The sequence below is a fragment of the Triticum urartu genome, chromosome 6A (genome assembly GCF_056163025.1).
Source record: "Triticum urartu cultivar PI428250 chromosome 6A, HENAU_Tu73, whole genome shotgun sequence".
Lineage (NCBI taxonomy): Eukaryota > Viridiplantae > Streptophyta > Magnoliopsida > Poales > Poaceae > Triticum > Triticum urartu.
Window position 1 is genome coordinate 554,379,969 of NC_141878.1, and position 27,268 is coordinate 554,407,236.

A 27,268-nucleotide genomic window follows, 5' to 3' on the forward strand; every position below is an offset into this window, starting at 1 on the left:
TAAGTCACTGGGTCAACCCGTGGCCTTGTGAGAGTTGGCTTCGAGACCGGGGAGGGGGGCAGGACCAGTTACAGGGTCGGGTCGACCTAGGGTGCACCACTCTGCCGATCCAGCCTCACACGTGTAAAGCTTCCTCGTGAGACTTTTTTCTAGTACATCCAAAAACGACTTTTATACCCCAATTCTAGCAACATGCAAACATCCACCGCCTCTCTAAGGTCATGTGTATGTGCATTGCTCCGTTGTTCCATGCCCTCGTGTTCTTCTGGACATAGAATTTCATTCAAATCCCCTATGCAAAGTCGGGGGAGAGCACTTAAACTGTTGACATCTTTTAACACACTCCAAGCTAGTTTGACTTAGGTGTGTTTGGTACTCATTATAGACACATGTTAATCTCCACTTTCCTCTATCCGGTTCATCTACTTCAAAATCAATATGATAAGAGAAGTAACCCAAAAAATCGAGCTTTATTGGGGTGTTCTAGAATAGACCGATGCCATCACTTCTATCCTGGCTATCAATAACATAACAATTATCAAAACCTAACGTACCGGCTAAACTCCCAACTCTAGTTCTACCAATTTGAGTTTCCATGGTGCATAGAATTAAGGGGGCAAGCTTCCCCGCAATGTCGTGGAGTTCCCGAATTGTCGCGGTGCCACCCACTCCACGAAAATTCCAGCTTAAAAGACTCATTGCGCCTAGCATGACTCCGCACGGGAGTCTGTCGAATGGGCATATATGGTTTTGTTGTTTGCACCGCTCTGAGTAGTGCCCTTCTTTAACTTCTTGTTGGTCTTCCTTGGAGAGACGTAACTGGCGGCAAGGGTGGCACTGCTGGCAAGTCACCAGCGGCATTGGTAGTAGAGACGGGAACTAGCTGGATGTCCGAAGACTCACTTGCAGCAGGTGCTGGCACTGCGACCACTATATCCCTTGAAGCACACTTATTATTGACTTCGATCAGGCCATCTCCCAGTAATCCAGTCAGCTTTGAACCCGCTTGCACGTGTACTAACGAAGCTGAGTTTTTGGACTGAGCCCCATAAAGCTCTGACATGCCATCTCCTCCTAGGTACCCATTATCTTGCGCTGCCTCTGTGTTGGCACTCTTTACAGGTCCACTATCTGTTACATGAGTGTCATTCTCTTTGCTCTATTCCCCCTCTAAATTTGCATTGTCTTCGTCCTTCCTCATACAAGTATCATCACCGCCACCTCATCCATGATCTGGGACAAAGGCGCGCCAAGCAGTGCCGGCTCGCCCTCGCACGTTTCCTCCTCGGGTACAAATCTTACACCCATAGGTTGAGTGCACGCAACCGTTCGATGCTGAGTTAGCATCCATCTGACTCACTTTTTGTCCTCCTCCTTCCACACACCGATGTCACACTCTTCGTGGCCATGGCCCATGAATCCACACACTTAATAGAAGAAAGGAATTTTCTCGTACTTGACTACCAACATGCGTGTACCTTCCCCATCTATCGTCAGCGGAGTGAATCGATTTAGTGGTTTCGTAGTTAAAACCCTTGGCCGCACATGAACATAATCACCCTCGTAGTAGAGGGAGTAGGACGGAGTTGCACCTCTCTGACTTTACCAATCCTACGAGCAAGCTGGTCCACCACAGTTTTGCTGTAAACCAATGGGCCTTCAGTCAGAAATGGTCATGGATGAAAACAAACGTTGGGCTTTCTTCAAGATGGCCCACCCAGTTATTTTATTGTAGCTCCGCCACTGGATTTGAGCCAACACATGCAAGCCATCCAACACAACCGACTCCGGGTCCGTCTTGTCGTCGTAGTCTTCGATGATCACTACGAACCACCTGAAGAGCCAGGGTCCTCCGTGGATGACCTTCCTCCAACCCCTAAGGCAGAATAGTTGGAAGATAAACAGGTTCTCACCTACCTCTCAGAACTTCGGTTTTTGGGCCAAACCCCAAATAAATTGCATGTTATCGAAGAACGCCGTCAAGCTGAAAGGTATGTATGTGTGACTTAGGTGATTGCCATCCATCTAGCCTCCACCTCAGATTTCTTAGCGTCCGTCTTCCCGATCATCACATCATCCAACTCCTCATCAAGCCATTCCATACTCTTAAGCATCTCGTCCAGATCAATCTCTTCTTTCTTCCCAGACTTCTTCGACGTAGATCCCATCTCCGCCGCCATGACGACAAGGATTAAGGGCTACGTGCCCCAGGCCCTCTATGTCTCCCTCGTTGTCTCCTGAAGGACGACGATTCGGTATGGGTGGAAGGCAGCGATCCTCCCGGCGATCAAGGAATCACCTGCGGCGTCGCTGCTAACCCTAAACGAGAGGGTATTTTAGCGATCATCGGGAATCAAACACCTAACCCTCGGGCAAGGCATGCTATAGGCCCAATAACAGACTAGGAGAATAACAGTTTTTGTGATTTACCAATGGTTACATCTGATATTATGTGTATTCATTTAATGTGAGGTCAAAAAATCAAAAAAAAATCACCTTAAATATTCCTGTTTTTTGTCGCAAATGACCCGATGAACCGGCGGTCCGACTAGTAAAAACCTGAACCGCCTCACAAATTTGATTGCCGGTTCAGGATTTTAAACCATGCTCGCATCTGCAGGTAGGTCAAATGAGCTAAGCGAGCATGCACGCGGCGTGTCGGCCAGCAGGCAGAGGAGGAGGGCGCGTCTCACCAAACCCAGCGGCCCAGCAGGAGTAGCTACGACGTCAAGCCCAACCCCAACCAATCCACCATATCGAGCTGAGTGACACCTGAACAACATGAAGATGAGAAGAATGCCGTCCGCGCGTCGCGTCTCACCGGACGGGACGACGCGACGGCTCGAATTATGCCACTAATTAACACAGAGCCTTTGCTACTCGACGTATCCCTTTCATGGTTAGCTAGCTTCCGAAATGTGGCGTCCCACATAATTATGTGTCCTTCCGAAATGGCTTTGAGGAAATAAACCTGTCTTTGTGAAAAGGCATATCTTTGTTCTGCCACCCACAACCACCATGCTTGTAGCATGGGCATTTTCTTATGTTTCCTTTTTGTAATTAAAGCACAATAATTTCTTTTTTTTTAACACAATTATGTGGCGTCCCACATAATTGTGTGTCCTTCCGAAATGGCTTTGAGGAAATAAACCTGTCTTTGTGAAAAGGCATATCTTTGTTCTGCCACCCACAACCACCATGCTTGTAGCATGGGCATTTTCTTATGTTTCCTTTTTGTAATTAAAGCACAATAATTTCTTTTTTTTGCGGATAAACTTATAATACTCAAGCATCAAACGTACAATCCTGCTTACATAAATCGATGACCTCTTGGGGTCCTGATCTCAACCAGACAACAGTTCTACTCTCAGTTCTAGCAAAACTAGCTAAAAAATCACTAACTAAATTTTGACCACGCTTGATATGAACAATATTAGTCGTTCGAAGAGACTTCAAGTACTTTATCACTGCCACCAAAGACGCGTAGATTGACCTGTCAATGTCCTTGTCCCTCAACATGTTCACCGCTATAAGTGAATCCATCTCGATACAAACTGGAAGTTCCGTCCGTTGAATAGCAATGGATAAACCCTCCATGCATGCGCATAATTCTGCTTCAAGGGCATCTCGGCATGAAAATAACTCCCTGCAAGATGAGTAAATAATGTTGCCTAGATTATCGCGAAGCACCATACCAGCACCGGCCCTTCCATCATTAGTCCAGGAACCATCCGTATTGAGCTTCACCCAACCCTCGGGAGGAGGAAGCCACTTAACAGGAGGCACAATTCTTGATATTTCATGTGGCCTATTTACCGCTGGATCATAAGATATCACCGCTTTACCTTTCACCGGATCACAATTAGAATTTTGAGCTATAGCAATTAACGACTCAAGGTAGCTGCATAAATACTGGCGCGAAGCATCCATTGGTGCTGGAATTTACTTATGTGCCAACTCATTCCGATTATGCCAACATCTCCATAAAGTGAATAATAACATAGCTCGCTCAATATCTCCCAAAGGATACAAAACCTCCAGCAGCCATTCTACACCCGTGTTAGACACCTCCTTTAATTTCGGCAGGCGCCGGACCTCACTCATGCATTCCCAGAGTTGCACTGCAAGTGGGCATCGACACAGGGCATGAAAACTGTCTTCAGGCTCAGTTGCACACACCGGACAGAAACTTGTTATCTCTAATCCACACTTGTTTTTATTCTGCCATGTAGGAAGTGAATCAACAACAACTCTCCATGCAAAATTCTTCACTGTGGGCGGTACATTTGTTCCCCATATTAGCTTCCAGCAAGCTCGTCGTCCATACGACGCATAACTCGATGCTTGGGCAGTCGCCCTGCATGACTCCTCAAAAGCCATGTCATATGCAGACTTAACTGAAAATGTACCAAGTTTGCCTGGGCCCCAAGCCAACACATCATCTCCCTGCCTCGGCGATGCACGTATTTTCAAAATTTCCACGACATCACATGGCAAGAATATCGTCTGTAGAAGTTCAACATTCCATGAACCATTGACATTTAGGAGCTGTGAGACATACCTCATACGACATCTACCTTGAGCTGAAATTGGCTTGAAGGAAAAGGGCCTTGGAATCCAATTGTCACGCCATATAGGGACACTCTGTCCATTACCAATCCTCCATATCAACCCTTTCTTAAGCAGGTCTAGGCCACGAGATATTGATGTCCAAGAGGAGGATGCATTCCCGGAAAAAACAGTATCCTCCAACTTCCCATGTGAGTAATAGCGTGCTTTCAGAAGTTTAGCACACGAGCTATCTGGCTTTGTAATTAATCTCCACGCCTGACGAGCTAAAAGTGCTTGATTAAAAATACGAAAGTCACGAAAACCAGCACCTCCCTTACACTTTGGTTGTTGTAACTTTGACCATGCCCTCCAGTGTACCTTTCTCTTTCCTTTAGAAGCTCCCCAATAGAAATTCCAAACCATATTGGTTAGATCATCGCAGACAGAAAAAGGAAGCTTAAATACACCCATGATATATGTGGGCAACGCCTGTGCAACGGACTTAATTAGTACTTCTCTCCCAGGTTGTGCCAAATGGCCATCTCCCTACTGAATTAACCTTTTCAAAAGTTGGGCCTGCAAATTCTGAAACTTTCCCTTTGACATACGTCCATCCGGGGTTGGCAGCCCCAAATACTTCTCCTCAAAACCACTATTGGGAATATTGAGAGCATCTCTCACCTCCTGTTGATCAACCATTGGACAACTTTCACCAAACAAAATAGAACATTTATTATAATTTAGGGACTGTCCCGTAGCCGAAGCATATAGATCAAGACAAGTCTTCACCCGTTCCGCCTGCTCACGAGATGCCTTAAAAAATATAAGTGTATCATCTGCAAATAAAAGGTGTGATATACTTGGCGCCCTTCTGCAAATTTTGACTGGCATAATATTCTCTGTATCCACCCTATTCCTCAAGATTGCAGACAGGCCATCAGCAACGAACAAAAATAAGAACGGGGAGAGTGGATCACCTTGCCGTAGAAACACAATAATTTCGTGAGAAATTTCATATGAACTACATGATTCAATTCATGTGAGAAAGGAGACGTTCTTATGTTTCATACGTGTGCAAAATCATTTCATTTTTTTATTAGTGCATGCTCAAAGAGACCACTATAAGGGTTCCGATCGGCTTCAGATAGTTTCTCTCGCCTAATTTCTCCCACCCCCTCACCCGCGAGTGCCGCTCTAGCATTGGGTGGTGGGTTGGGGGAGGGGGGGCCTTTGTGCTCTGTGATTTTAGGTTTCGTTTCCAGGCAGAGGTGTGGTGGGGGTGGAGATACCGTTGAGTCCCTTTGGCTCCTTTTCCGTCAAGATGGCGTGTCTATGGCATCGACATGGAGACATTAAAGGTTTGTTTTGGAGGATCTGGTCGACTAGATCTTGCGGACTAGTGTGTTCCTCCTGCAGTCTTCTGTGGACTCCATCATGCCTACCAAGCTCGAAGCATGTCACTGGTCGATGTGTCAATGGTGAAGCCTTTGTCTTGGCGCTGTAAGCAAGTTTCTAAAACAATGTTTAAACCTCTTGGAGGCGATTCAGACTTGTGTGGACTATGACCTAAGATAAAGGTAACTTGGTTATTGTTTGTATTATGCCTGTATTTAATTGTTATGATTTTTTTTGCATCAATGAACATCACATATGTTCCTGAAAAATAGATTCACTTTTCTCCTACATGGCAAAATGATCCACCTTGATATATCCAAGATGGTTGAATTAAGGGCTAAAAGTTTGGAAGAGGGGGTTGTAGAGAAGTTAGGCATGCGACATGTTAGTTAATCTTTGAAAAAACTATTAAAAAGATGATGACATAAGTGATGATGAAGTCTCAAGATATTACACATTTCAATTCCTCCCAACCTCCATCCTATTCGAATGGCATGTGTCCAATTATACCTGGCCATGGGCAACTCGAACCGACCCAGCCTGAAAATCCCAAAAAGGGCCGGGCCTGAGCGTGCCATCAGGTCAAGCTCGGGCCTGGAAATTGAGCCCGACGAGCAGATCAGGCCAAGTTCGGGCTTGCGGAAAACAATATTTTAGCCATTGCTGGGCCAGGCCGACCAGGCCGTGTCGAGGTCAGGCCCGATTTAGTAGGCCCGGTATTCGGGCCGGGCCTGGGTTTTCAACACCGGGCTTTTTTTGGCCAAGCGAGATATGCCCACGTATATTCCGATGTCTTCACTCCACGCCTTACTTTCATATAAATTACCACCCCAAAGCGCGAATAAATAGTCTTTTTGGTAAGCCATCAACATATAAACAGATGAATTTCTATATAACCATCCCCTAAATTAAATTATCAAAAACACTAACGCCCACACGTGTGGGCGCCTACCAACTCGCCCACACGCATGGTTACTCGTCCAACCAACTGCACGAATCTTGGCGCGTTCTAACAGTTTTTGTGTGCCACGTAGGACTAAGCTAGTGTGTGGGCATTCGTCCGGTCGCCCAAACGTCCTTTTTCACCACACGGGGGTTGATGTGTGGACGTTTAGCAATTCGCCCACACACCAGTTTTCACGCACGCAGAGAGGGCTGATGTGGGGGTGTTTATCACTTCGCCCACACGCCCGTCTCCTCGCCCACACCCAAAACTGTCAGTTGCCATGTGTTTCTGCAGGGTACATGGCAACTGCCCAAGCTTTGCTTGTAAGCAGTTGGCAACTCTCTTTTACCCGAGTTGTCATGTGTTTTTGCATGGTACATGGCAACTGCCCTAGCGTGCACATAAGCAGATGGCAACACTTTCTCTTTACATGGCAACTGCCCTAGCGTGCTTGTGAGCACATGGCAACTCTCTCTATTGCCCGAACATGTTTTTTTTGCCTTGCCTTTTTGTAGTGCTACATGGCAACTGCCCAGTGTTAGTGGGTGACAACTCCTAAAGTTTTGAAATCATGGCAACTGCAGTAGAGCAGACCATACATGGCAACTGCAGTTGAGCAACCATGGCAACCGAAGTTCAGCGACATGGCAACTACAGTTAAACGAACATACACGAGGGTCTGGACCATGGCAACTGCAGGACGCGTGGTGACTGTCACGCGGGACGTGCAGGACCACGAGATACGAGGCCTGACGTACGAGGCGTGTGAGCGTTATCTATTTCACCCACACGCATGCGTGTGAGAGGTCGCGAGGGAAAAAAAGATGTATGAGCATTACTTTTGCCCACACGTAGGTGTGTGGGCTGTTCCTTTTATACACCACACAAAATGTGTGAGCAGACCTCCTAATGCCCACAACTGTGGCACTTATCGGCGTTAAACTATTTCCACTCTCCAATCTACCTTTAACCAAACAAGCCGTGGGTTTAATTGGATCCCGCCGTCCGATCTAAATCCAATGGCTTATACTAAGCCACGAGTCCCTACGATTCTCACCGTCTTCTTCCCCTCGACGGCGCCCGTGACAGGGAACACGCACCCGCGAACGCCACGCCCGTTTGCTCCTCGCTTCCGCCTCACTCAAACGGCTTCTTCCCTCCTATAAACCCATCCCAGCACCAACCGCTCCAATGGCGGAATTCCCCAAGCCCGCGCCACCGCCCACCTCCTCGGAGCCCTCGCTCGCCGCGCCCCGCCACACGCACTGACCCAACCCGCGCCGCGCCGCGCGCCGTGCCCTAGATCGGGAGATCGGGGGGAGAGGGGAGGACCCGCTCGCCCCGGCGGACCGCCGCGGCGCGATGGTCGAGACGTCGGGCGGGAGGTGGAGGCTGCACCTCCACGGCCAGCGGCGGAGCGCGGCGGCCTTCCTGGCCGCCAACAAGACCCTGCTCGCCGCCGTGTGGGTCGCCGGGTTCGCGCTCGTCTTCCTGTGGCAGAGCGCCTCCGTGTTCGTCGCCGGGGGCGGGGGCGGGCCCCGCCCGGCGCCCGCGCCGTCGCGCCCGGCGCCGCGGCTGCGCCCGATGGCGTACAACCTGACCGACTTCGGGGGCGTCGGGGACGGGCGGGCGGTGAACACCCGGGCCTTCGAGCGCGCCGTGGAGACCGTCTCGGCCTTCGCGGACCAAGGCGGGGCGCAGCTCAATGTGCCGCCCGGCCGCTGGCTCACGGGCCCCTTCAACCTCACCAGCCACATGACCCTGTTCCTCGCCGAGGGCGCCGAGATCCTCGGCATTACGGTGAGCTTTACTTACAACCGGAGCAATGGGGTTGGTTTTTCAAGTGCCATTGAGTTGTGGCGTGGATCATGGCTGGCTAACACGTAGTTGAATTAAATCCCTTTGACTAGTTGGTTTGATGGATAAACAGACCAATGGTAAAAATAGAAGGATTTGTTGTTGTGTGATGTGTCCCTAGGACTGAAGATTGAAGTGATACCAAATTACCAATGTTCAGATTGTTCCCATTTTGGACAATGGGTGGGTAATAATTGCACAATATAATTACCACATTGTCTGTTTAATTCCAACTTCCATACCATGTATCTTTCTTTTAGCTTGGCGAAACATTGCTGTTTATCTGAAAGCAAACATTTGGAATGTGTTCAGAGTTGGGTGGAATGTCGTATGATTTGAACTGTCACTCTTAGCTCTCTGAATCTCCGACTCTGGCATGGTATCATGCACAGATTTCAGATTAGCAGGTGTATCCAGCTGGGATTCTAATATTTTTCTGGACAGGACGAGAGGGATTGGCCGCTGATGCCAGCACTGCCATCTTACGGATATGGGAGGGAGCGCAAAGGACCTCGCTTCGGGAGTCTAATTCATGGACAGAATTTGAAAGATGTTGTCATTACAGGTTTGCCTTTTATCTAAGTAAGCTGTCAATATCAACTTGTCAAGCTGTGTAATCTATAACACCCTATCATGGATTTGTTGGTTAGCTATGAAGCAACATGCGTGAGAGAAGTGCATAATTTGCATATTAAGCAATCTAGTGATGGTAACAGTATACCAGCATGCCTGATTGTTTCAATAACACAAAGCAACTGCTTGACCTGTTTAATCCCTAATCTGAATGTACTTGATTTCGGTATGCATGATTTCATGCCCCGCTTATTCGTTAAAAGTAGTACATTATATCCATAGCTTGAATAGCATATTCTCTAGTGATCTTTAAATGAGTAAATACTGAATACGCAAGTTCACTGAAACAGCAGTACCTGAAGTTTGGTGGTTTCACTATGCATTTGTTTCTCAATTGTATACTAAATTACTAACAGAACAATTATGGTATGCTATGTTCATGATTCATTGGATGATAGCTCTTTAACTATCACGACCTTCCTTCTTTTCAATCTGCTAAATAGGACACAATGGTAGCATAAATGGCCAGGGTGAAGTTTGGTGGTTGAAGCATCGCAGAAGAATGCTGAAGAACACGAGACCTCCACTTGTACAACTGATGTGGTCCAAGGACATTGTTATTACAAATATAACGTTGCGGAATTCACCTTTCTGGCACTTCCACCCATATGATTGCACGAATGTTACTGTTTCGGATGTTACAATCTTAGCTCCTATTTCCGGTGCTCCGAACACAGATGGCATAGATCCAGGTATTCATCCTGCAACTATTTTTAATGACTCCAGTATAACCTATATTTATTTTTGCAATGTTCAGGCGTTACTTCAAGCATCTGCATATTTGTAGTATTACCTATCTGCTAATGATGTATACTCCCTCTGTCCGAAAAAGCTTCTCCCTCAAATGGATGTATCTAGCACCAAGTTAGTGCTAGATACATCCATTTGAGGGACAAGCTTTTTCGGACGGAGGGAGTATCATCTGGGACTGAAACCATATTAGGCATCTTCAGCTGATATATGTTTATGCATTGTACAGATTCTTGTGAGGATGTCCTAATTGAGAATTGCTACATATCTGTTGGTGATGATGCAATTGCTATAAAGAGCGGATGGGATCAATATGGGATTGCATATGGGCGGCCGTCTTCTAACATCTTAATACGCAATGTGACAGTCCGATCTTTGGTTAGGTATATATTGCTTTTTAAACAATATTTATTTGCATGAGTCTTTTATTTCAAGTCCGGTGCTCAAGACAAAGCACTGGTTTTAGACCAGGGCCTTCACATTCTTTTGCATAGAATGTGGAGTATAAAGGTGAAGCTTACACTTTTTTTCTTGTCTGTGTGCAGTGCTGGAATTTCAATTGGCAGTGAGATGTCTGGTGGAGTTGCAAATGTTACGGTGGAGAATGTACGCATCTGGGATTCAAGGCGAGGCGTGAGAATAAAGACTGCCATAGGAAGAGGAGGCTACATCCGCAATATCTCCTACAGCAACATAACCTTCGACAATGTTCGTGCTGCAATTGTGATAAAGGTTGACTACAATGAGCATGCTGATGATGGGTATGACAGAAATGCCTTCCCAGATATCACAGGCATATCATTCAAAAAAATACACGGGTGGGGTGTTCGTGTGCCTGTCCGTGCTCATGGCAGCAATTACATCCCCATCAAGGATATCACCTTCCAGGACATGTCAGTAGGCATCAGCTACAAGAAGAAGCATATATTCCAATGCTCCTACATCGAAGGCCGTGTTATCGGGTCAGTATTTCCAAAACCATGTGAGAATTTAGATGTCTACGATGAGCAAGGGCAGCTTCTCAAGAGTGGGGCAGTGCTGAACAGTACGGAAGTTGATTATGATATATGAGACACACACTGTGTCACTGATAGGTTTTCAATAGTGTAAGTTAGGTACTATCATATTTTTTTTGGTTTTTTTAATCTTTTATATTTTTGTCGTAGAACTGTAAATACAGAGGAGATTCTCCTCTTCATAGGTTTGCTTACATTGGCTCCTTTGTATCTCACCAATTATTTGACCACCATTGACATTCTGTTCTTGCGAAAGGTGGAAAAGAACCTTGTAATCTTGCAATGTTTTGGCCTTAACTTCTGGTCTCTATTGCGCTAGACTTAGACTTCTTTGATACCGTGTAATCTTTGCGGGTGTCAATGTGGTGCCAATTTTTCTTATAGCAACTATTTCGGACCTTCCTTGCATTTCCATTTTCAACCGTCTCACACCTGTGGTAGTAAGTTGCAGAAGGTATAATTATTCCATAAGTTGCATTTTGGGATCTCATTGTTAGTGCCATGGTCATTTCATAAACTTATCTGCCGACATATTTTGGATAGTGGAAGCCGCAAGGCAACATGACAGGAAATCAGGAAGGCAGATAAAGCGAAAGCCGTGATCAAGAGGAATTCAATCTGAAGCAGAACTGGAAACGGGGAGGTAATCTCGCGCTCTCCCAGCCAGGTGATTCACTCATTCCCATCATATGCTTCTAACCATTCGTCGGCCGCAATTTGTTCTGATCTCCACAAATGCACGTTTCCACCGTTTCACGGAAGAGAAAAGAGCACCCATAGCGAGAAATCCGGGGTTTCTGTGGCTCCGAGGGATCGTAGGCGTTCTGTAGCCGGTGGAATGGGTTTCAGATAGCTGGGGCTTTTCTTCTTTGCCGTAGAACAGATAAGATCCTCCTCCATGGCCATCGCTGTTGTTGGATGCCACACATCAACAACCACTTGACGTTCACAAACATGTGCTCTTATTTTTCTATTGTGTTGTCACTATTGTCATGATGATAATTGCGTCCTCTTGCTTACTTGTGCAGCCTACTGACTTGGTCTCTGGATCTGTTACTGCCTAATGCTCGACAACTGAAAGTAAGTGTGAAGTGGAATCTAAAACAGTGTGTGTTCTTGATCGACACTTCTTTTTGTATGAATATATGTTAAGTCACACTGAGAAAATCTTATAAATACTAAGGTGTAGTAAAAGAGTCCGCGACAAATCTAGTAATACTCCCTCCGTCGCAAAATAAGTGTCTCAACTTTGCACTAGATTTAGTATAAAGTTGTATTAAGCTTGAGACACTTATTTTGGGACGGACGGAGTAGTATAATATATCATATTCACTTGACGAATCTAAATAATTTCACCTGATATATACTGATAGTAGGAGTCAAAGTTAGAACAGTTTCATGGTCCAGTCTCTATAAAACACCGCGTATGTTTTTGCCGGAGTTAGTAGTTGACTTCTAGATGCATCCTCTTGATCCTGAACGGACCGTGAAGCCACCCAAGATTTGCAGCGTGTTGAGAGGTGCAGGGACGCCACATTGTTAGCAATTAACACAAGCATTCTGTGCAGAGGCAGAAGGCAAGTCTTATTTGGGGTTGGCCCTTGCCCCATTCATGCATATGTGCGAGTGCCCGTGGTCCAGACAGGAGGGAATCCATACCATATACTACTCCTATCTATCTAGCAGATCTGACCACGTGCCTTTCGAATCTTCTGCTACTTATGTTTTGCTCCTGCGCGTTAGCCAAGTGTCACAGTCACACCCAGGAGAAAACAATGTAGTACTTGCCTGATTATCAGCTAGAATATACAAGGGGAGGAACCCCAGAAGAATGTGCAGCTAGCCCCCACATGTTAAGCACTGTTTGTGAACAGTTGCTTTCCGGTTGGTTCCATGCTAAATTGCTAACAAGCTAATCATTTTGTCATGGATCAGGGCAAGAACATTCTTTGGCAGTGACTACCTCATCATTATCGAGGCTTTGGGAACATGCTGCTCTCCTAAGTTGGGGTTTAGGATATGTAGGTCCCAGCCTGACATGAGAGCGGCATACCTTGAAACTCGGCTAATTTAGAAACCACATATACCTAAACATGTGGGATATTTTAGAAAATTTCATGTTACTTAATCTTACTGTTTGTTAAGCTCTGTACATGTTGGACTGGAGTAATGCTGCATCACCATTGTTAATCAGGGGTAACCAACTAACCATGTGTGCCTAGAGAGGTAGTAGAACCCCCACCCAACGGCCCTGCTGCATACACGCACGCCACTCACGTGGGTGAGAAATATCATATCCGCACTGTCCAGTGCAATCGAAAGTGCATTTGGGGTAGGTTGATATCCAAAGGACAAAAGTACAGCAGAGAAGAAGATTCAACCAATTCCCTTCTATAGAGAGATCAGCCTGTAGCATTAGTCCATAAATTCATATCGCCACAGAATTATCCATGGTCTATTGTGCATGTGTCCCTGGCTACAGAATTCAGAATGGTCTATTGTGCGTGCTGCTTGAGAAAATTTAAGGCTTGTTTGATGCCATGAGACTTGTGTTACTCCCTCCGATCCAAAATAAGTGTCGCGGTTTCAAACTAAGGTTAGTTCAAAACCACGACATTTATTATGAATCGGAGGGAGTACTATATTTTCATCAGTTAAAGATGACCGCTTTCCAGTGGGTTCATGCTAACTAATCATTTTTGCCATATTTCTTAGACAACACTTCTTTATCCTGCCACTGTTGTTTGATAAGCTCATGACCACACTATATGCATGTTGAACTGGAGTGATGTTGTTGTTGCACTACTGTTAATCAGGGCAACCAACCATGCATGTAGCTAGAGGTTAGAGGAGTAGCGTAGGACCCCACCCAAAGGCCATACACGCACGCCACTCACGTGGATTATATCCGCGCGCAGTGTCAAGTGCAGTGCAGACTGTTTGGTTGCCAAGCCAACCCAAGGACAAAAGTACGGTAGTACTGAAGAAGATTCAACTCATTATTCTATGGAGAGATCAACCTTCAATATTATAACCCCCCCTAAGGAAAAACAAAATCGAAGTTTTCCTTTCCTGCCTCCAGGGTTCAGCCACTACACATGGAGTTCTGCGTGGGCCCTTTGCTACAAAAGTTCATAAATTCGGCAGAAATACTGCCATGGATGAACTTCAGCTTGTTTGTACTCCCTCCATTCCAAAATATAAGTATTTTTTAGAGATTTCAATACAGACACATACGAAGCAAAATGAGTGAATCTAAACTCTAAAGTATGTCTGTATAAATCCGTATGTAGTCCATATTAAAATCTCTAAAATGACTTATATTTAGGAACAGAGGGAGTAATATGTGTGCTGTTTTTTGTGTGTGTGAAAAAAGCACATGCTTCTGATGATCTATCTGAGGCTGGTTTGGTGCTATTAATCTATGTATACATTTTTGCAACATTTTTCAGGACTAGTAGCTGTGGCCGACGGAAAAAATATGTGTAGCGTGCCCATCACGCGCGCACACACCACGCCATCTTCAATTCATTTCGTTATCGCGTGTACCGTGCATGATGGGGAGTGCGTCGACAACCTGATCTTAATCGTGTATGCTCCCCGTACTAGGGTCCGAACCGAGTTGCTGTTTGGATGGTGACACTAGACATGGTTTGCACTCCCGTCTCCTCCCACCAAGATGCTCCACCCGGCCGTGTCCTCCCAAGATCGATTATTCTTCCCGTGTGACACGGCATAACGGGCCACATGCATGGCAAGGAAACGGTATTCGATTCATACTCAGAATTCTCGCAGCGGCAATCAAGCCATCTCAAAGAGAGTAAAATTTCTCAAAACTCCAATATTACTAGTAGTAATTGTTTGATAGATGCTGCATCCAAGGAAGGACAAGAGAGACAACGCAACAGCTCGCTAGTGCGCGCGCGTCCTTTTCGGGCCTCAGTTGGAACTGTTGCCAGACACATAAACCGGACCCAGATTAGACATATAGGTGTCACAATTGCACACAGCGCATTGTATGCTCGGATCTTGCTATTCGGCACATGCTTGAAAACGACGCCCCGACTCGTCTACCATCGCAAGTTGCCCATGGATATGCGCCTAGCTAGGGCTTGTGTGGTGTGGCGTGCATCTGATCTAGCCCTTTTTTCTTTATCATTCCAGCGTTTGGTTTGCACATGGAATTGAGTGTGTGCGTCTCATGCAGCTACCCTTGAATATCCCTGCATATATTTTCATCAATCAGAGCGAGATTTTTTGTTCCAGACAAAGCATCCTTGACTTTTCTTCTCGCGAAGTCGTCGCCGATCCTCTGAAGAAAAGTAGGCAGCAGTGCACTATATATGTTGTTTCACCTGGCTGCGAGATTGCAACGTTTATTCTGCCCCATCTAGCTAGTCTCGGGGTGCTGTTTCTTCCACCCTTGTAATTGTTTCTTGCCTCCTTGTGTAGAGCATTGTTGCCCTGTAATTAAGTAAGAGCGCGGCTAGATCTCAATCAACTGAGATTTAATTAAGTCATACTCAAGTGACAAAACATACAAAAAATCGATAATTTTTTTTACATGTATCTTGACATGAGATCTCACGAATATAGCAAAAAATGTTGAATGTGCTGTTTGAAAAGCTTGGTATGGGGGTCCATCTATTTTGATGTCTATGTCAATCGTACTAGCAGCAGTCCGATCTAATCTCGGTTGCCTTCTTCTCTAGACATCTCAACGCGAAAACATAGGACGGCTCATGATGTTGACTTAGACAAGGGACTGTGACCTTGGTAGTACATCCATATACATTTTCTTTTATTTTCTTTAAGCGGCAATACAATTTTTCAGCTTCACTTTTGCATTATCCGCTTGCAAGATACAAATATGGCGGGGGGAGAGCGGCTGTAGACAGTGTTAAAACAGGCAATGCAATTGTAATACTCTTTGCAATGCACCCTGATGAAATTCTGCACATTTAGGTTAACTGCAGCAGTGAAAGTATGCTAACTATAGTTTATACTATGATGTATAGACCCGTAAAAAGAAGAAGAGAACTAGTATCTGAAGTAGGAGTCTCGGGAGTCAAAGCTCCACAGGGAAGCGCTGGCGCCATGGCCACACTCCTCCATGTCCTCGTCTCCCTGCGTCGGCGGCGGCGTCACCTGCAGGAAGTCGTACGCATTGCTGCCCCAGCCGGCCGTCGGCGAGAAGAGCGGCGGCTGGTGCGCCATGACCGAGCGCCAGTCCATGCTGCCGTCCGGCGCGGCCGCCACCTCGTCGCCGAAAATGTCCATGCCGCTGTCATGCTGCGCCCACGACGGCTGCGTCACGGGCCACTGCTCCGTCGACAGCGCGGCCGGCGCCCGCGAGCAGTCGTCCTCCATGAGAGCCGCGGCCGCCTCCCTGACCGAGACGGCGGCGCGGTTGGCGTGGGAGAGCGCGGCCGCCTGCACCTCCTGCGGGTCGACGCTGTGGCGGCACGGCGGGGGCGGCGAGTCCGGGAAGTTGAGGTCCGCGCCGGCGGCGCCGGGCCCGCGGAGGCAGACGAAGGCGGCGTCGAAGGCGCGCGCGGCCTTCTCGGGCGCGTCGTAGGAGCCCAGCCAGATGCGCTCCCGGCTGTTGGGCAGCCGGATCTCCGACACCCACTTGCCCCACTTGCGCCGCCGCACGCCCTTGTACTTCCTGCCCCCGCCACCCTCCGCCTCCGGCGACGCGGCCCCGCTCACCGGCGACAACGTCGACATGCCGGAAGCTGTCCGGAAGAAGCTAGCTAGTCGTCGTCGTCGTCGTCGATGGAAGTCTGCTCGTGCTGCTGCTGCTGTAGGTCGTCGAAGGGTAGTAGCCGCTGGCTGGCTGCGTTGCTGCCGATGGAGCTGAGCTGATGGTGTTGGCGAGCGGCCGCTTTATACCGTCGCCGGGGCCGCGCGCGGCGCGTTGACTCGCGGGAAATGGCGCGTCGGACGGGGACGTGCATGGTCCTGGCCACGTGGCGAGTCGTAGGGCCAGCTAGCAGGGGATCGCTTTGGCTACGCGTGCGATCCCGGGTGTGGCTGCTCGGTGGGGCCGCAGTCGGTCGTCGTCTTCCTGTCCTAATTGGGGCCTCTCTGGTTCTAGAGACCTGCACTAAAATGTACACGAATTTTTTTGACATATACAGTGCCAGCTAATTATTGAAGGTTTAGGCAGGATCATTGCTGACGCCGGGAGACAACAGGGCTGACTCTCCGTGCTTCTGCAAAGAAGTCAATCAAAGCTCTACAGTGCTTATGCTACTAGAATAATGAGGCACGAAGGATCAAAGTCCAAATTTGATGACATGTGTGAATATTTTTACTAAGTGGGAGCCAGTGGTCCCATCGATAGCAAGACACTTATGGTGAATTTGTTACTCTTGAGGCACATCGCGGGGAAAATATAAGGTGATACCATCCTTCACCTGTTATCGTGCTTCAATTTTTTTTAAAGCCACATTTGAATATGTTTCAAAAAATTCTGAAAACATTTATGGATGTTCACAAAGCATATGTCGATAACCCCTAAAAATTTCAGATCAAAATTCTAAATACACGTTGAGTAACAAAAAAGACAAATCTAGAATGAATAGTGTCAAAAGAAGACAAACCACAAACCATGAACAGTGTCAAAAATGGCACTGTTCACCTATGGATTTGTCTTTTTTGTTTTTCAATGTACATTTCGAATCTCGATTTGAATTTTTTAGGAGATGCAAACATATGTCTTCTGAACATCCACAATTTTTTTTTCAGAATTCTTGTAAGACCTAAATACGATTTTTTAAAATTTGGATCATGGGAGCATGTGAAGGATGGTATCACCTGATATCTACCCCTCGCTCATCACAACACTCATGTTTCCAAAACAAATAAAACCCTCGTTATCTTTGTACTCCCTCCGTTTCTAAATATAAGCTTTTTTTTGGATATTTCAATACAGACTACATATGTATGTACTCCCTCCGGTCCTTTTTACTCTGCACATTGGTTTTGCCGAAAGTCAAACTTTACTAAGTTTGACCAAATTTATATTAAAAATTATTAGCATCTATACTATCTAATAAATATAATATGAAAATATATTCCAAGATGAATCTAAAGATATTGGTGTTGTTATGTGAATGTTTATAATTTTTTATATAAACTTGGTCAAAGTTGAATGAGATTGACTTCGGACAAACCTAATATGCAGAGTAAAAAGGACCGGAGGGAGTATATAGACATATTCTAGAGTATAGATTCACTCATTTTGCTTCATATGTAGTCCATATTAGAATCTTTAGAAAAGGCTTATATTTTGGAACGGAGGAAGCACATTATTATCACGTAGTGGTGCCTACTCGGCTACTCTCCACTGGACAGAAAAACAACACGATGCACAAAGCGTTTGTGCTGATGCGTGTTTAAAGTGCAAGGGTTGTTCTTTCACAAAAAACAAAACAAAATAGTAGAGTTGTTTCAGAACTATTTTGAGTGCAAGGATTGGCACAAATTAATCGCCAAAGGATTAAAGTGCAAGTGTTTTGGGTTTTATATTTTCTCAAAAAAATCCAACAAGTTTACATTTGGAGATGACAGAGTTTTGCGTTCTTGTGGTTTCACAAAAGAAATTTAGAGCACCAAAGTTGTCTTTTAGTTCACAATCATCGACTTTTAGCTAACAATCACCTTTTTCTTGTAGACTTATTTTATGCACATTCTCTATCATTTCTTTAAAAGAACTACATAATTCCATGTAATATCCACGTGCTAGATTTATTTATTTTTTGAAAAAACTTCAATTCTACGAACCTACTTCTCTAATTTAAGAGAGTGCATGACATGGAGTGCAATCATTGCATGCCCAATCCAATTTACACAAACATAGAATATAGAGAGAAGTCCACATTACTTTGTCCAAGTTCAAATTAACCCCATCAACTCAGAAAACCATAATACGCCCCCTTCTTATAGCTCTCAATACAGCTCTGGCACATGTGGCCGCCACGTCATCAAAGCCACATAATCCTCTCTCTCTCTCTCTCTCTCTCTCTCTCTCAATACATTTTAGCACACCCGAATCATTTCCTTCTAAGCTACTTGTCTGAATGTCTGAATGTGAGATAAAAATCTAAATTATGGACTCACTGAATGTGTATACATACTTTTAGTGTTTACTAGGTATACTGAATTTTCACAGCAGGTTTTTGGGCAACAACTTAATGAGTCATCTTCTCCTAACTATATGTTCAAGCGAGTCGGAATTTGAAACGGGGATGCGGTGGATGCATGACATGCAATTCTGTGAAATCTTCAAATAACTTCTAGGTGTGGTTTGGAGTTTCGGACCAAAATTTGAGGTAGCAACTTAGCAAGTCATCAATCCTCCGCAAATCTGCTTGTCCGTACTATGATCAGGATTTTCCTTAGTATTTTGATTGAAGTGTTTGTAGGGATTACTTTGAATTTTTTGTCTCATGGGCGTGTGCTTGGGTGGCGTGTTTTGCTACGTTTGTGCTACTAGCTAGCTAGCCGCGTGGCCATTCACGTACCGTACCAATTTATCGCTCACCCTCAGTATATATTTTTTCTGACGTGACCTCGGTATTTCTTGTTGTGTTTACGTAAATAGTACGCTCTCAAGCTCTCATCGATCTATCAGATCGATCCCTCGTCGCTCTCAAAAGCCAAGCCCAAAGAAAAAGTGCCGGCCGGCCGGTTCTTCTTCGACACGTACCGAAGCGTCAGTACATCACGGCAGCGACCACCGAGTTCACCGCCGGCCCGACAAGTCGGACTGCGGACCCAACATCGCATTCGGACGCAGCACCGCAGGGAGCTGCGGCCGCCGATTTCGCCGGTACACCGCAGGCCGATCGACGTAGCTAGCAGCGGCTAGCTCGTGTGCCGCCGGCCGGCCGCGCGCGCGCGGGGGCAGTCAAACGCACATGACAAGGTGATTTTTATCTCGTGCGTGCACCGTGTGTGAATAGCAGTGATCGACCGCCATGGCGGCCGGTAACTCTTCCTTTACCTCTTCTGTAAGCTGTAGACAGGAATGTTGTCGCCGACAAGATGAAATTTGGATTCATTTTCTTCCATACTAACTACTCCAGTAAACACGCATTAAGGGCATGTTAATAAGATAATCTTATCTTAAGTCTTGCATGTAATTTAGAGATGACAATATAAAATGTCTACAATAGGTCATCTCTTAGTCTTATCTTCAATAACTAGTTATTTCTAAAAATATGGTGAGACATATTGTGCTGAGATCATCTCTTGTCTTCTTTTAAATAAGAGAAGACAAATCTTTTCTTATGAGTTCTTTCTCCTCCACCTCATCATTTATTTTAAGTGGCACTCCTAAGATAGCATCATTGTACATGCCCTTAGACGTCATTGTAAGACTCCTCCTCAAGAAAAGCTTAAGTTCCTTGCCTCCCGTCGGCGCCACCGCTGCTCCGCCTCGTCTCCGGTGGCTTTAGGGCCATGACGGTGTGGTGTATCCCGGCCCTTGCCGGGGAGGGAGGGGGGTGGGGGACTCTGTTTTTATATGTTCCTTCAAGTTTTGTTAGGGTTTGTGTCCTGCTCAGGAAGACGAGACGGCGGCGGCTCCCTGAAGATGGAATAAGGCGTGTCTCCGACGGATCTATCCTTGGTAGATTTACTCAGATCTGGTCATAGTTCGTTCATGATTGTGTTTCTTCGGTTTGAATCCTTCTGATCTATGCTACTCTTTATCGGCGATGGTTGCTGTTCTACTGCGTTGGTCCAATTGGGGCCTCATTACGATGACTCCCCGACTGTTTAGTGCAGCAAGTTTTGCCCGGCTCCAGCGAAGGAGGGGTGATGACCGCGCCACGCCTTCAGCTTGTTTCAGTGTTTGTAGTCGTCGCTAGGTGGTCTACGGATCTGGATATAATTTTTATTTTTTCTGATGTTTATTGTACTACCATGACTGAAAATGAATAGATCGAAAATTTTCTCGCAAAAAAAAAAAAACTACTCCGGTTAGCATGCACGTGCAAGTGCAACACATGTATAAACTTTGAAAATCCTATTCGGCTATTCCTACATACTAGTTCTACAAGAAGCTTACATACCATGAGAGATGGAGCAACTACCTTGAGCAAATCGTGGAGATAATAATCGTCATTCAATTAAACTACTCCCTCTGTCCATAGAGGAAGTAGTACGACGTAAGACTGTTATGTAGGAATAGCATTGCTGTATGAACTTTGGAAGAAATTTTCTTTTCGATCTTAGTTGGCATTTTTGTTCATCCTAGATATTAAAATCTCTTAGCTACTCCCCAATTCATTCAGTCAATTCTTATTAGCTTTTCTGAGCATACTTTCGAACAACATGCGAGTCATGCATGCTTTTGCTAATGCTTCATGATGCCATGGTGAATGCTGCTGCTTGCAAGTATTTAAAAATGTAAAATGTTTTGTTTTAAAAAATAACACCATTTCATTTCCTTTGAGCGACCATAATAATAATAAATATATATATATATATATATATATATATATATATATATATATATTATGTTACGTTTCGAGCACGTGTTCTTTTAATTAGGTGGGACTTCACTAAGATCATGTCAAGCGGGTAAAAGTGATTTTAATACCGAGTATAGATGATGAGTAAGTCGATCGATGGCGACACAAGTAAAGTTAGCAAAGTGAACTACTCAAATGAGTAATCACGCAACTAAAGTAGAGCTTAAGGACCCGAGGTTCATTATCTCTTCCAAAAGGCAAAAGGCAGGTATACGTGTATTTTTGTTTTATGTATCTACACTTCGGTAAAACCGTATCAAACACGTGAAGTCGAAATGTGTGTCTACAATTGTGAGATACTGACTTTGGTAACTCGATCAATGGTGATAAACGCATTCTAATTTGTTAGCGCAACGCAAGCTTCACTAGATGATCATGAAGGAGACATGAGTTTTGTCTACTCGATGGGACTCCAACAAGATGAGAGTCTAACGGCGGTTCAAGTGATTTTAACTTGTACTATGTTTTGCTTTGTCTGTGCTACTTAGCTAGACGTGTGGCCAGTCCCGCGCGTACGTACCGGTGGTGGCCGACGGTGACAACTGCATGCTACGGCAGGGTGAAGCATCTGCTACAAACCACTAATAGAAAACAATACTTTGGTTGAGGACAGGATAAGGGCATTAATCCCGGTTTACTTGCGAACCGGGATTGAAGAGTGCATCAGTCCCGGTTCGTGAGGCTAGGGCGCTAGCCGGGCCTCGGGGGCCATTGGTCCCGGTCCGTCTGACCCCTTTGGACTAAAGATTTTAGACACGTGGACCTTCTTTGATTCCGGTTTGTGAGCCAACCGAAACTAAATGTTTTGGGTATTAGTCTCGTTTGTTTTGTCCGTTTCAAAACTGGAACTAAAGACCCTGAAACCGGCATTAGTACCCTGTTTTCTACTAGTGGACAGAGATTTATGGTCCTTTCTTATCACTTCCTCGGTATTACCCGTGGCGTGCGTGGGCTAGCTGCACGGTCGAATTTTGTCTGATACTATACCGCGTGACAGCAGCGGCCGGCCGGCGGCCTGCTCCGGTTCACCGCCAGCCCGACAAAGTCGGGGACTGCAAACTCAACATCGCACTCGGACGGCCGGTGCTGCAGCGAGCTGCGGCCGCCGAATTCGCCCGTGCGACCGATGAAGCTAGCTCGTGCGCCATGCACGCATGGTGCCCGCCGGCCGTGCTTGCTTGCTTGCTTGCGGCGAGATGCAGTCAGACGCACACGAAAAGTGACTTTTAACCCGTGCAGTGCGTGTGAAATACTGATCGACCGCCATGAGATGGGCCGGTAACTCTTGTTTTTTTCTTTCCACTTCTATGATACGCATGGTGCTAGCCATGCATGCATGAAAGTCGCCAAGATGTAACCTTTCATAGTTTGACCCTTTTTTTATCTACGAACTGGTCGGTGAATGCTGCTAGTAAGTACTTAAAAACAAACAAATGTTGTATATTGAAAATAACATTATTCTTTTCCAGGTGGTTTGTGTTTTTTTTAATCCGACGGGACTTCAGTAAGCTCATGTCAAGCGGGTAAAAGTGAATGATGCTTGTTAGTACTCCCTTGGCCTTAAAATGTAGTGCATATTTTTTTTGAAGTTAAACTTTATAATCAAGTTTATAGTTTTTTTTATCAACATGGTTTGGAGCACATAGTTTTTCTTATGTGTGTGATTTCACTAAGATCATGTCAAGCGGATAAAAGGGATTTAATTTACCAATGATATGTTGATTATATAGTAACTCGATCGATGGTGACACGGGTAAAGTAGCTAGCAAAGTGAAGAACCCAAACCAGTAAACTCATAATTAAAGTAGAGTTTTAAGAATCCAAGATCATTATCTTCCTCCAAAAGGTACGTAACTACAATATTATCTATCTAGACCCCGGTAAAGTCGTATAAAACACGTAAAGTCAAAGCATATGTATACCAGTTACCAATGTGAGCTACTCACTTTGGTAACTCAATGAACGATGATAATTGTATTATAATTTATTTGCGCAACGCAAACTTCACAAGATGATATCATGAAGAACGTGAGAATTTATCTACTAGATGGGACTCCATGAAGATAAGAGTCAAAGGGTTAAAATATTTTTAACTTGTGCGCGTAGTATCACCGTGGTAAAATTCGTGATACGGCAAATCAACCCATGATGATGCATGTGTGAGCTAGTTAGACGGTTAGAGTGAACCACTACTACCTGAAGTTCCATATCCGTCTTTGAAACATAAAATTCTATCTAACAGGACTTCACTACGATCCTATCAACATGGGAAAGTGTGACTTTGAAGAGACGGTAATTCTAGTAACTCAGTTGACAAAGACACAACTAAAGTAACAAGACAAACCCAAGTAAAATAGAGTGAATGACCTGAAGATTATAATCCGTTTAATTCTAAAGGCGTGTACATGGGAGTACTTTTATCTATCAAAACCGGTAAAATCATATCAAGCGCATAGGGTGGAAACATACATATACGAATTGTAAGCCGGTGATACCGGTAACTCGATCATCGACAATATATGAATTCTAATTTGATTAGAGAACACAAAATTCAGTGCATATTTCTCAAGATACAAGAGGTCTAGATAGTGGATAGAACTCCTACAAGGTTGAGTCAAATGGCTAATGTGATTTTGACTTGCGCTATCCCCCTGAGTTGGCCAACTCGGCTCACGGCAAGCCACAGTTGGAGTGTGTTGGTCTGTTGGAATCTTTGGGCTTACACAAAGTTTAGTACCACATTTCCGGTGGTGGTAGACCTGGAGAGTATTTGGGGTGGCTTTCGACTTTCAAACTTACATATCTTTTGAATAAAAAAGTTCAAATTAAGTTATGTTTTCATATTCGTGTTTCTCACGACGAGGGCTTTCAAATAAGATCTATTTTGAATACGTTTTGACGAATTTTGAAAAAGCATGTTAAGTTTCAACTCTTTTAGTACGAGCAACCAATAAAATCACAACTTTAGCCTATAACCGACAAAAAAATCACTTAAAGTTTCAACAATTTAAACTTAAACTATTGTGCCCTGGTGTGAGTTCCAATTACTTAGTGAATTGCGAGGAATCAAGCGGCCAGACAGGACTTCGCAGGTGCCTGCCACCGCTGCGAATTTCCGATAGTAGACGGAGACCAACGCATAAATGATTGTCTTTCTCACCTTTGTATAACACGAGAGCATGGGACAACAGAAGCATGCTCGCTCACTCGCTCTCTTATTGCATGTGCTTACTCATATGTCTAACCTGATTAAATTAGTCTAAAATTGCCAATTATTCCAACACGTACAATCACATCAAAATTTCATGTTATTTTTATCTAGTCGGGCGTCAATGAGATCGTACCAAGCAAGTAAAGTGACTTTAGCTTTGTTTCATGTACTATATCTCACTATCAACAGCGAGGTGTCCATGCGCAAGCGTTTGCGGTTTCGCAAAAAAAAATAAACTAATGACACAAGTGAGCTAGCTAGAGGGAATGACTCAAATATCAACATACATATGCATGCATTGCATAGTTTAAAAACACAAGCACCAGAGCAACTCCAACGATGTGCACCGAAGCGCCTAAATGTTTGGACCGCACGGATCAGACACTTTTTTGTCATCCAACGCTGTGCACTATCACTTTGACTCTGACTATGAAGGTCTTGTGGGTAAGACGGCGGCAGCGCGCGGATCGGTGGCGGGATCGATGTACAGTCAGCGGATCATTTGGGGACACATAAAGGATCACCTTTTGACTCTGACTATGATATGCGGCTTCTGCATGCCACGGAACGTACGACGGCACGAGGGCGACTCCATGGAATTGACCCGGTCGGTCGAGCTCTGGCCGCAGCCGTGCGTGCCACTACGTGGCCGTCTCTCGTCTATAGAAGGAAAGGAAAGGAAGAGATGGGATTTGGATTTCGCGGCGGCGTGCAAAAGATACCCTACCTTGCCTACCTGGTGCTGATGCTGCCGTCCAGAAGTCTGCATGCCGTTGGACTCTGTGGTCGTGCACTGGTGTGGACGCGACCCGACGCCGACGCCGACGCCGACGGTGAACCTTTTCTGGCCGGTCATGTGTACGCTGCAGCGCCCCTGCAGCGCATAGCGCCACAGCGTGGCCGACGGCCTTACCCTCCGGCCAGAGCGGAGTCTGCGCGCGAGTGCGCGGCCAAGGCGTGTACCGTCGCCATCTCTCTGCGCACGGACATGGCTCTTCTCCGGTGGCTGGACGGTGGAACGGCGGCGGAATTGATGGCATTGGGTGTGTGCGAAGCAGATCAGAGTGATATCGAAGGCCGAAAATTTTATCCACTGACAAGTGGGTCCAACATGGCAGAAAAATTAGAGATGCTTGGTTATTATAATTTTTTTTAACACGGTACAATCGAAGTCGTTCATGTACAAGAGCATATACTCACCCTATGAACGCACATCATACCCCTATAAACACCTTCAAGAGACTGTATCGGCATAACATCTTGAGATTTTGCGAAAACACCATATAGACGCATCGCAGTCGATGGGAACGTTTTCTCCCACTGAACGAACATCACCGAAAGTCTGAAACAAATCCAGCAATAATGCGAGCACCAATGCCAAGTCTAGAACTTGAACCTTGGTGGGCTAAAGATATCACTTCCTCCTATAATCATTCAACCACTGGTTGATTTGCTTTGTTATTACGAGTCTGACTTTGCACGACTTGTCTAAAGTTTCTACAATTTCAAGAGTGCATTTCAAAACCATTTTATAGGCTCATGTTGTTGAGAATCTAGCTACTAACAAAAAAAGAGAATCTAGCTACTAAAGCTACTCTTAGCTCCCAGTGATGTTTATTTCTACTACTCAATGCGCTCAAGTCCTAAGCTAGCGGTTAAAGCATCATATCGCCGTTCGCTCTCTAAAGGGCATTTTTTTCTCTCTCGACACCGTGACCGTGTTACAGCAGCGAGCCAGCGACCTCGGCCACGGCCAGGTTTTCACCGCCCGGCAAGTCGGACACTGTCTACAAACCCAGCAGCTAGCTAGCGCATTCGGACACTGCAGCGATCGTCATGCATCGTGCAGCGCGCGGCGCGATCGGGGCAAGCACAGTGATCGAGGGAGAGGCGATTTGAAGCACCCATGAGCCTGGCTCGCACTTTGTGGGCCGCACATCTGCGCCGTGAGCCGAAAATTTGGTTTCGTGTATATCCCACACATTTTTGTCGTCCGCTTTTAAGTATTGTGTGTATAGCGAAATTTGCAATGGTAATCCTTCCCTCAATTTTTTTTTCAATGGTAGGCAATTATATAGTTGATTTTTTATGAGTTGCCCAGTTCTGAGGAACTTAAACTGAACAGGAAGTTGGTGGTGGATGTAGGAACTAAGTTTTTTGGATGTCGACGCAAATGTACGGCCCACAGGGCCATGCTTGCCCCTATGAATTTCTCACGATCCAGGTGATTTTAGCCCGTTCGTCCTGTGCACTCCATGAGCTGGTGTGCAGGAAATATATACACATGACATTATAGGCATGAATGTCGATGCAAAGATGAAATTACACCTTATGTTGGACGTGGAGGAATTGATCCCGGGCA

The 27,268-nt window shown here is 45.5% G+C and overlaps 2 protein-coding genes across 2 annotated transcripts; one reads left to right on the forward strand and one right to left on the reverse strand.

The window, feature by feature from the left end:
* The first annotated feature begins 7,975 nt into the window (after positions 1–7,975).
* On the forward strand, positions 7,976–11,445 carry LOC125514957 (putative polygalacturonase). The gene is made up of 5 exons (XM_048680344.2): positions 7,976–8,692; positions 9,194–9,314; positions 9,826–10,074; positions 10,362–10,515; positions 10,678–11,445. The coding sequence occupies exons 1-5, from the start codon at positions 8,255–8,257 to the stop codon at positions 11,201–11,203; spliced, it is 1,488 nt and encodes a 495-aa protein (XP_048536301.2). The 5' UTR covers positions 7,976–8,254; the 3' UTR covers positions 11,204–11,445.
* Positions 11,446–15,712: 4,267 nt separating this feature from the next.
* On the reverse strand, positions 15,713–17,024 carry LOC125512713 (uncharacterized). Its single transcript, XM_048677806.2, has one exon. The coding sequence runs from the start codon at positions 16,876–16,878 to the stop codon at positions 16,189–16,191; it is 690 nt and encodes a 229-aa protein (XP_048533763.1). The 5' UTR covers positions 16,879–17,024; the 3' UTR covers positions 15,713–16,188.
* Positions 17,025–27,268: the final 10,244 nt, after the last annotated feature.